Source organism: Vicia villosa, unplaced genomic scaffold (genome assembly GCF_029867415.1).
Source record: "Vicia villosa cultivar HV-30 ecotype Madison, WI unplaced genomic scaffold, Vvil1.0 ctg.004076F_1_1, whole genome shotgun sequence".
NCBI lineage: Eukaryota > Viridiplantae > Streptophyta > Magnoliopsida > Fabales > Fabaceae > Vicia > Vicia villosa.
Window position 1 is genome coordinate 25,375 of NW_026706369.1, and position 12,096 is coordinate 37,470.

Genomic DNA, 12,096 nt, shown 5'->3' on the forward strand with positions numbered 1-12,096 from the left:
CCAATAAAATCATAGCCATTAAAAAATAAAATTTAAGAATATTTAAACTTTAAAAAATAAATTTGAAAGGTTTGGACTCATCGCATAAGCAAACTTGAGAAAAAAAGTCACAGGAGACAATTTGTTCCGATAATTAAAAGTTATATTATAGTACAATTTAACCGTAGCATCAGCAAAATCTTTACGATGACATAGCCTTAAAAAAAAAACTAAAGAAACTAATGTTAAAAACCAAAACCAAAAAAACTCCATCTCAATGCAACTCACAAATCACAATACTTAAAAAAAATTAGTTTCTACAAAAGTAGAAAAAATATAAAAAATGAGAAAAGAATAATACATCTAGAAAAAAAAACTTAAAAAAAAAACCCACAACACAATAATAACTAGGGAAAAAAGGAAATGCACTGAGTGTAAAGTATTTTTACACTGTCAACCAATGAGAGACATGCATCAGAATAAATTCCATTTTTAATTTTAAAAAACTGAAATTATATGACAAATTAAAGCATTTTGATTGGTTGTATGTGTAAACTATTTTACACTGACAATGCACTATCTTTAAACTCTAATAATTATGTATACTGGCCATATAAAATATGAGAGCTTAGTTCCTAACTACTAACAATTAAATAAGTGTTAAGGCCTTCCTAATATTCTTTTTAATGCAAATGACTTTTGCCTCACATTCACTTTTCAATATTGTGACATTTACCTACCATAAATTCCAGAAAAAACCCAGCAAAAATAAAATCACTTTCACAATAAAAAGTAGAGAAACATAATATGAGAATATGAAATAGACTTAGTAGATAAATTTATAGAAAAGCAAGTAGGTTATTCGATGTGTGTGGCTTTTTTGTTGTAGGACAAACTGCCCCTGTGTGTTACTTTCACTGGCCTTTCACCATTTGCAACAATGGTACAAAAAGATCTCAAATTAGTAAATATAAAAAACACAAAAAAATCAGGACAATAAAAAATTGATTTCTTTGTTTGCAAATCCATAACAACAATGTAATCTCATTAAAAATTACACACAAAACATAGAACAAAGTAATCTCATTAAATGACCTTGAATTTTAATGGAGTGTCATCTAGTTTGATTTTTTTATCTCTTGCACTCTACTCTATCCACTTTTCTATTTCTTATATAAAAAACCAGGAAAAATCTGACATATTACACTATTATCTTACCTTCTTTGCTATCCTTAAAAAATGATTGTATTAGCTATATTCCCTAATACTATTATTTCACCTATGAATACACTCTTCTAAAAATATAAATTGAGGGTAATATAACAGGAATGCTTGACATCTTCCATGTCTGCATTTCCCTCTTTTACCAATTGACTGATGGTTTTCCTTTAAATTGAAATGCTTAGTGTTTTAATACACTCTGTTCTGAATGATCATGTTTCCTATTTTAATATGTAGAAGTTAATGTTACACAGTTACATATTGTTGTCTTGGTAGTTATACATGTACGGTTGGTTGGATAAGAATTACAAACCCTTAAAAAAAACTGTATCTTCTAAGTGGTGTTTCATTTTTAATTTTTAAATAAATTATAAAGGGCAAAATAGGAAAGAAAATAGGTCAGTCCAAAATTTGCTATCCCCTTTATATATAGAGTTTCTGCACGCGTAAAGTGTATAACCTTCTTCGCGAGTATGGGCCGGATGTTGGTTGGAGGAAGGTTATGATGGCGAACACTGCGAGGTCTCGATCGGTGCAACTGTTATGGGTTGCGTGCCATGAAAGAATTCCAACGAAAGCGAGACTGGTTAGGCTTGGTCTACTGGATAATTCTGCGTGTGTGTTTTGTAGTGAAGTGGAAACCATGGAACATCTCCTTTTTTCCTGTCATGCTACAAGAACAGTCTGGGAACATATTTTAAAGTGGCTGGTTGTAGATCATAGGTCTGATTCCTGGAATAGTGAAATTGCGTGGATGAACCGGCAATGTAAGAAGAAGGGCAATAAGAGTAGGATTCTCCTTTGTGCTTTCACAGAGACGATTTATGAATGTTGGTGGTATAGAAACCAAGCTTGTTTTGGGGAGAAACCGAGTGAAATGACTGTGGTCTCTAGGATTATAGATGCTACGGTGTACCGGTGTTGGGCTAAACCGAAGTTGCGTACTACGTTGAGTAGAATTCTTATGCCTTAGGTTTCTTGTTATTTACAGTCTCCTCGTTGTATAGTGATGTTGGATCCCTTTGGATCACTTGGTCTTGTAACGATTTTTGAATCTATCAATATAAATCTTTCTTTGATTCAAAAAATAATAATAATAATAATAATAATAATAATAATAATAATAATAATAATAAGGGATAGAGACATAGAATTGAGTGGGGGTTTGAATAAGTGTAGTTTTAAAACTCTTAAGATAAAAACAATTTGCACAATGATTTTTATCCTGGTTCGTTGTTAACTAAACTACTCCAGTCCACCCCCTTGGAGTGATTTACCTCACCTGAGGATTTAATCCACTAATCACACAAGATTACAATGGTTTTCCACTTAGATAACCTCTAAGTCTTCTAGAGTATTCTGATCACAACCTGATCACTCTAGGAACACAATGCTTAGATACCCTATAAGACTTTCTAGAGAATCCGATCACAACTTGATCTCCTCTAGTTCTTACAAACGAATGTAACCAAATTCTTATAAGAGTTACAATGCTTCTTAATAAGCTATTATCACAACTGTGATTTTACTCTTAAGTTTAAGCTTAATCTAACTAAGATATTACAACAGTAATGAAGTGAGGTTGAAGATGAAGTTTGAGAGCTTTTAGAATTTGACAGGGTTTCTGTATGTTTGCGCAAAGTGTTGTCTTCAGCTTCTCATCAGAACTTCTATTTATAGGCGTTTGAGAAGATGACCGTTGGGAGCATTTAATGCTTTGCGTGATCCGTACAGCATTGCATTTAATGTTTCACTCTTTTGTCAACTACCTCGAGCCTTGCTTTTGCTGTGTCTACTGACGTTGCCTTTAATAGCTTCTAACGTTCCTTTTGTCAGTCAGCGTAGCCTGCCATCTTGTACTTGCTTCTGATCTGATGTTTGTGTAAACAACGTTTGAATATCATCAGAGTCAAACAGCTTGGTGCAGAACATCTTCTTGTCTTATGACCTTGAAGTGCTTCTAGCGTGATACCATGAGAACATCAGTGCTTCTGCTTCTGATCTCAAGTTCTTCTGATGCTTCAATAGACCATGTTCTGATTCTGCTTGACCATCTTCTGATGTCTTGCGAGAGCATGTTCTGATGTTGCATACTTGAACCTTCTGAGCCAGTGCTTCTTGCGCTGATTTTGTGCATACTCTTTATATATTTCCTGAAATGGAAATTGCATAGAATTAGAGTACCACATTATCTCAAGAAAAATTCATATACATTGTTATCATCAAAACTAAGAATATTGATCAGAACAAATCTTGTTCTAACAATCTCCCCCTTTTTGATGATGACAAAAACATATATAAATGATATGAATTTGCAATCAGAAAATCAGACGGCTAAAGATAATTACACAGTTATAGCATAAGCATATAAACATAGTGTGTGAATATGTCTCCCCCTGAGATTAACAATCTCCCCCTGAGATAAATAATCTCCCCCTGAAATAAATACTGGAAGAATTTTATAAATAAAAGACTTCTCTGAGTATTTTCCATTTCAGTTGAGACGATCACATATGCTTAGATCTTCAGAACATTCAGAGCTTCTGCTTCTTGCTTCCATAGGACAGCTTCAGAGCTTTGAATTTCTTCTTGAATCATTGCATGCTAGATTGTATCAGAACATTGTTGAATGTACCAGAGCATCATCAGAGCATCTCTACATCCTGAAATGTTTCAGAACAAACTAAACGACAAAAGTCAGAGCATGAATGAATCAGAACATAAAATATGTTTCAGAGCATATACTATGTATCAGAACATAAAATATGTATCAGAGCACATAGACAAAATGTATCAGAACATATAAGGAGTAAGAATGTGTTAGAGCATATTCTATCACAAGAATATCATAACATTCTTCCTTCTTGCTTCTAATCTTGAAGCTTCACAGCACTCAGCTTGCTTCAATTTCCATGAGCATGTTTCTATATAGAATTGCTTTTCCTCATGTCTTTGCTTCTCATGTTGAGCTTTTTAGAATATCTTCAATCCTGCAAAACACTCAAAGACATAGAACTTGCAAATTATGCTAGAAATGTGGAGGCTTACTCCCAGCAACTGATAATATAAATCAGATCATTTATCACATTTTCTCCCCCTTTTTGTCATAACATCAAAAAACATAAAAGATTCAGATGAAAAAAACAAACAATATGAGAGAAAAGAAGATAATTTTCATTGATTTAATCAGAAGAGTTATCAGAAGATACAAAAGGAGATGCAAGAAGATAGATGCAAGAACAAGGAGACAACTAAGACACAAAAAGACTACGACTAGCCTAGCTTAGACATAATCTTGGCCAGCATGTCGTGAATCCCAGTAGTGCTTTCATTCTGCTTCTTCATGAAGTCTCTGAATTCTTCATGTGCTTGATCATGCTTATCCAGGCGAGAAGCAATAACTTCTTGATTCTGTTGAAGAACCTCCAAAGTCTTCTCCAGACGAGAGGATTCACCAGAAGTTTCACCACCAGCATTCAGTGGAATAGCATGTTAAGCAGAAGCATCCAATGTAAGAACATCTTCTTGAGTTTCCGGAACAGGACTTTTCTCAGAAGATTGATTCTCAGCATCAACTTCTTCCATAGAAGCATCTTCATCATATTCTGGAGTAGGAAGATCAGAAACTCCATTCTCTAGGTCTTGAAGAATCTCAGCTAGATTCTTTGGAGGAATGGGAGCATCAACGACTGGATGGTAGGCAGCCTCAGGACCAGCCATGGTAGGAGCCTGCTCAGAAGAATTTGCCCGAAGCCAGTGAAATAGCCAATGGGAATCTTCAGTCAGAACAGGAAACTTAGGCTTCCACACAACAATCTTCCGAGAGTGTGCTTCTTGTTCAGCTTCTGAAGCTTCTGCTAGTTCATCAACAAAAGATTTTTCTTCAAAACAATGCCTGCCTCCGAGACGACTATGCCAGAAGTCTTCATAAGGTCTGAGAATCTTGCGAGGACCTGGGGCTATTGCTATGCACTTCTTTTGAAGCTCCAGAAACATAGAATCTATATTTCTTCTGAAAGTCCTCCATAGATTTCTGAAAGCCACATCATCCATCCTGGATTGATATGCTGCTTTCAAGACATCTAACCCTTCCTGCATCCTAATGTTTAACAATTCAAATTGTACACCAACAGATAATTCCCGGCGGGATTTGAGTTTTGTAATGGCAGAATCTGGTCTCAGAAAGAAGTAGGGTTGAGGTTCTCTATTGAGACAAAGAGAAGATTCTGCTTCATTCTCAGATTCTAACACCACTAACTCAGGTTCAGGACGAGGCTTGGGTGTGTAGTTGCAATCACGAAGCAATTGCTCATGTGATGCAGAATCTGGAAGGTTAGAGATGGAGGGATTATTTTGTGAGGGAGAAGCAATTGCTAATGTGCCTCTTCTTGGCATCCATGGAGGAATTACCTATAACCCTATACTTGCTCGACATCAGTTTGGTTTTGCTTTGAAAGATAAGCCCCGCTCCATATATCTTAGTGCGGAAAATTTTGACTATGGTTCAGATACAACTGAAAAGAAGAATCGCTTCATTAAAGCTTGGTATGAAGTAAAAAAGGTGGGTGCAAGAGAATTGGGAATGAGGATCGATACTCCTTCAGATCTTTACTTTAAATGGATTTATGACCGAGTCGTCGAGTTCGGCATACCACATCCATCTGACACACCCGTTGTTCCAAGGATCACTCCTCCCGAGGTCCACGTAGAATTGGAGCCTTATGTACCCGCTCCAAACGAAGACCTTGCTGCCACCGTTGCTCATTTAAGACAAGAAAAGGCTGATCTTGAGAAGCGTCTACAAAAGGTTGAAGCAGAAAAAGCAGTATTAGTGGCTAATGCTAAAGAACGAGATAGTATGCTTGACTATTTCTCTCGCAAGTGGAAGATTGAAGACTTCATCTCACCTGATCAGATACAATCATGGGAGCTAGAGATTGATAGGCTTATTCAAGAAAAGAACGAGATGGTCAAAGCCCATAAAGAGGAAATCAGAGGATTAAAGAGAAAGCGCCGACTTGAAGAATGATTCCTTTTATATTTTATTTATTATTTAGTATTTCTTTAATGTAACTTCAAAAAAATAATAGTAAAAAAAAACATATAATACACTGGTTTTTATTTAAAATAATTAATTTATTTTTGCTTCTACTTTTCTTTTCTTTTAAATGTGTTAAAAGGCCTGTAACTCCTTGAGATCATTGCATATGCATAATCATGCATTCATAAACATCGCATCACAGGTTTCATAAAAACAAATGCCTCATCTTTCCGCTGTTTATTTCAGTAAGAAAGATAGATCTCGAACAATCTGTCAAAAATCTTCAGGCTCAGAATAACCAGTTCCAAAAAGTAATCTTTCACTTGGCCAAGGGGCAAGAAGAATTGAAGGCACTTCTGATCGAGAAGGAGAAGAATCAATATAAGTATCAAGGTGGTCAAGATAATCAGAGATCCAAGCCTAAGCGGTCATTTACTCCATTACATATGCCGCTGTCTCAAGCTCTGCAACAACTGCTCAATCAGAACTTGATAACTCTATTGCCTCCATATTCACTTCCTACTAATCCCGCTCCTGGGTACCAGTACCATGCAAGATGTGCTTATCATTCAAACAGTCCCGGTCATGATACAGAGGATTGTGGACCGTTGAAGCACATGATCCAAGACCTCATTGATTGCAAGATCATTGACTTCAATTCACCTGAGAAACCTCATATGGCCAATACTGGGTACAATCGGAAAGGTTGCAATGAACCCAACCAATCTGTGGGGACAATTCTAATCTCTACACCAGTTCAACAACAAAGACACAAGTCAGATACACCTAAGCGCCAATTAGCAAAGATCAATATGACTCTGGCCGAAGCGTTGCAACAATTGCTGAAGAAAGGGCTAATCACTTTGAAGGATCCTCCGAGGAATCCCAGTATTTCCTCTTCTCGTTATAATCCTAATGCAAGGTGTGCGTATCACTCTGATAGTCCTGGACATGACACTAATAACTGTTGGACACTGAAGAATAAGATCCAAGACTTAATCGATGACAAGACCATTGACTGCCACTCTCCTGAGAAACCTCACACTGTGTACGACCAGAAAGATCACGATGAACATAACCAATCTATGGGGACAGTTCTGATCTCTACACTAGCTCCGCAACAAAGACGCAAGTCAGATACATCTAAACGTCAGTTTACAAAGATCAACATGTCACTAGCTCAGGCATTACAACAGTTGCTGAGAGAGAACTTGATTACTTTAAGGGATCCTCCTGTAAAGCCTAACACTTCCGCCCCTAGCTACAAGCCCAATGCGAGGTGCGCATATCACTCCAATAGCCCTGGGCATGATACGAATGATTGTTGGCCATTGAAGAACAAGATTCAAGACATGATCGATGCTGGTGAAATTGAATTCTATCATCCCAAGACTCCTGTGGTGATCACTACTCCTATGCCTAATCACAAAAAGATTGATTAATACCTAGAAGGATGAACTTTTTAGATCATTAGATTTACTTTCATTTGCAATTTCTATTCTGTTTGTTTAAACACTCCAATTATGAGAGACATTATCTGTTTTAAATAATTATCATCAGTGCATTGCATATGTTTGTCTTGAATAAATTATTTCGCTATCACTCTTTTTAAATTATGTCGTTACTCTGCATATGTTTTGTGATACTCAACTCCTGCTAAGCTGTAAGCCTTTTAAGGGAGGATGACGAGAACAATACCGCAACCTCATATAGTATGCTTTTGAACAGACTATGCTGACGATGTACAGGCATTGTTTCAATTCCTAAACAGCGGAGATATAAGGATGTTAATCCATCATTAACCCCTTTGAGCCAAAGAAGTAGAAGTTTTCTTTCTTGTACTAATTAAAACCCTTGATCATAACCTGGGGCAAGGTAGTTCTCAGTTAATTTGGCTGTGCATTCTATTTTAAGAGAATCATTCAGTACACCTTTCAACAAAGGTTTCAATCATAAACGTTCAACCATACACATCAAAGAAGTGTTGGAGATGTCAATCAAAAGACAGTGATGGTTCATCAATCATTAAGCAACGCAGTCAATATCTTTCAAAAGAAAAAAAATGAAAAAACATATATACAAAGCCTGCTAAGTCAAAAATCAAAAGGTGACTTAGGCAAAAAAAATCAAGGCATCCCGCTGATTGTAAGCTCAAAATAGACAGTTCAGGCAAAAGTTAGGGATATCAAAAAGATGAAGAAAAAAAAACAGAGAAGTCAACAAGTTCCTGAACAACACAATGTTGTAACTACCAAAAGGAAGAAGTGACTGCCATCTCAAAAGTTATCTTTGCTTGTGAACCATCATCAGTATCAAAGGTGCAAATCCAAAAGTCTCTTGGAACCTGAATGCATAAGTTGAATTAACTGAGCTTAGGACTGAAGAACATCACGAAGAAGGGGATGGGTATAAATAAATTTTGAGCCATTATCCTTTGTTTCTTAAAACCGTGAACCAAGCCACGTTACAACCCTTGAAAGTCCTAATTGAAGCATGGTTAGTTCGAAAGCATACTGTCACCAAAAAGGTATCCTGACTCCTTAAGGTTTACCAAAAAAGCTGAGTTAATATCTCATTTTTACAAACATCACGTTGTTACAAATATCATGTTTTTACAAATATCATGCTTTTACATCTCTCGTTTTAATGTTTTTCAAAAAACTCAAGGCAAACGCATGCATTGCATCTCATGAATTCATTATTAAACAAACTCTGCTACATAATTTCAAATGTTAGCAACAGAAAGAACTTGCACAGGGTACAACTAATGACTGAAAGTCATCCCGATAGACAAGATCACTCCAAGAAGCAATACAAGGGGCACGACACGTTTCCCAATCAATCTGGGGCAATCAGGTCAAGATTCCGAGAATCTCCCTTAAAGCCAAACAATCAAAGGCATACACCTCAAGTGGGTTTCAAACTATTTTCCCGATCAATCTGGGGCAATCAAGTCAAGATTCCGAGAATCTCTCACGGATGCCAAAAAATCAGGGGCTCGATCAGTCAGGGGCATCATCCTAAGCTTATGATTACTAGGGGCATGTCGCCCATAGTGCACATCTCATAAAGTCCTCGCGAGGCGAATCTTTTCAAAGTTCCTGCTAATAGGGGCAAATCTATGCAAGTCCAGTTTGACATCTTAATCAATACTCAAATCCAGGAATGGTAGTTACTATAATACTGGGGGCAACTTTCGAGGCACCCATGTCTCCCCACAGCTCCAATGTTCAAGATCATATCCCCACAGAGCAGTTCTCAAGAAGATATCTTCAAACATACTCGTCCCGACAAAGACATGACTCCCCAACAGAGTTTACATCTTCGACACTATTATTTCTCCAACAAGTTGCTCTTCTTCAACATGGTCCATTTATATCTCTAAATCAGGGTACATCAAATTACTGATCATCCCCAAGCAGAAACTGTAAATCCCCAGCTAAACATCTTCAAAGATACAAAGATTTATTTTCTCAATCAAGACAACATGAATCATATTCACATATCACATGTCATAAACATATTCATACAATTGCATACATGTTCATACATAATACATAAAACAGCGCGACAATTGCATACATAACACACGAGGTCCTCATTTATTTTGAGAATCCCGTCACATAAACACATTGCATGCATCATGACATGGCATAAAGAAAACTAACCTCTACTTTTCAGGATACCACTATCTCCATTTACAAGAGTTAAGTCGACACCTTTGACGGTTCCTTAACAATCTATTATTAAGTCGACACCTTTGACGGTTCCTTAATATATCAAGAGTTAAGTCGACACCTTTGACGGTTCCTTAACAACACACTTCAGATATAAGTCGATACCTTTGACGGTTCCTTATACAATCTATCTACATATCTGAGTCGATACCTTTGACGGTGCCTTAATGATATGCTTCAGAGTTAAGTCGATACCTTTGACGGTTCCTTAACAACCCACATCAAGAGTTAAGTCGACACCTTTGACGGTTCCTTAACAACACATTTCAGATATAAGTCGACACCTTTGACGGTTCCTTATACAATCTGTCTGCATATATGAGTCGATACCTTTGACGGTGCCTCAACAATATGCTTCAAATTTAAGTCGATACCTTTGACGGTTCCTTAAATAACCCAACACAGATTTGAGTCGATACCTTTGACGGTTCCTCAACATTCAAAAAAAAAAAAAAGAAGAAGAAGACAACAAAAGCAGAAATTTTGCAACAATCCATACTCCAACAACTACCAGATGGCATCTACAAGCCCATCTCCGACAAAAGTCCCTACTTCAAATAGGGCAAATTTCTTGGTATTCTTGTGTTCAATCATCTTCCACCTTCAGATACCGACTGGCATACAAACCACTCTACATCTTCAGGTCTAAGATAATTGAACAGGGGCAGCTGTCATACCCCAAAATTTGCCCACACTATTTCTCCTATTCAAGTTTCAAATCCATATGCAAAGCTCCTATACAAATTCTCCTATACAAGGCTCTGAACTAGGGTTTGGTTCATTCAAAAGAAAATCACTGAATCAATGGCTCAACATATCCCACTTTACCTCCATGACAAGTATCAAGGCCCATCTCAAAGTTTTGGTCATTCAAAAGCTCAGAAGGTCAACAGTCGACTGTTTAACCTAAAAAGTCAACTGTGGTCAAAGTAAAGTCAAAACTCCTGACTTTTCGCCAAGATCCTCATATTGAATTATCATTCACCATTTGATCAAGAATTGATCATGGTTCATCAAGGAAAGATCAGAAAAGTCAAAGGTCAGAAGTTACTATTTTTGGCATGAACTGAAAAAGTCAACCAAACTTTGAAAATTCACCAAATATTCATACTTCATCAGAAAAATTCCCACCAAAGCTCATTTTAAAGGAAATTCATTCCTCTATCCAATGGTCCAAGAATCAGAGCTCATAGGTCAATGGTTTAAGAGATATGGCTTCATACATTATAGGTCCTTTTCAAAAGTCAACAAAAAGACACTTTTTTTAAAAGGACATAAAATGAGCATGGAAAATAATTTTGATATGAGACCAAAGACATTGGTTAGAGGACTCTCTAAGGTTTCTAAAAAGTCCTAGAACACCTCCATACCTCAAAAATTGAGGGAGATACACCTTGTCAAAGTTGGACTATTTTTGAGAAAAAGATATGAAAAGAAAAGGTTCAAAATCCAAAATTCTCCAAATGGGCCTATGATTTCTTCACCCAATCTTCATTAAAAGCCCATGCACGCCCAAAAATTATATCCTTATAGTTTATATTATTTTTTATTAATTATTTTGTGATTTTAATCATTTAAAATCATGAATTAATTATAGAAAAATATAAAATATAAAAGATATGATTTGTGTCTATTTTTCAATCATCATTAATCACCAAAATATTCCAATATTCATTCAATTTTCGTGCAAAAGCAAATTGGTGGAGAAAAGATTTAATTTTGGACATATTTGGAAATATTTGCAAATAAAATTTCTCAAAAGAGCAAATTAAAGATTGGAGAAGATTGGATTCGTTTTTAGTTGACCTAATCATCCTCTATAAGTACATGAACACCCACAGATGCAAGGTTTACAAATTCTGCTCCAAGAATCCAAAATCCGAGTCTCAAAATCAAGCAAAAAGTGCAAGGTCAATTCAAAGTTTGAGGACGATTCAGAGCTTTTAAAGGGTTCAATCACACTCCTTGAGATTGCTGGAAGCTATTGGGATCACTGCACGACGTCAAAACCCCCATAATTATCTCCATTAAGCCAAGGTTTGTTGAAATTCTTCTTGATCCGATTCACATAATTCATGGCATATAAACATGTTTTGGATGCGTATTAATGTTTGTGGT

The 12,096-nt window shown here is 36.3% G+C and overlaps 1 protein-coding gene across 1 annotated transcript; it reads left to right on the top strand.

Moving 5' to 3' along the window:
• Positions 1–1,705: 1,705 nt before the first annotated feature.
• On the top strand, positions 1,706–2,173 carry LOC131641788 (uncharacterized). Its single transcript, XM_058912094.1, has one exon. It carries the CDS (start codon positions 1,706–1,708, stop codon positions 2,171–2,173), a length of 468 nt encoding a protein of 155 aa, XP_058768077.1.
• The last annotated feature ends 9,923 nt before the right edge of the window (positions 2,174–12,096 follow it).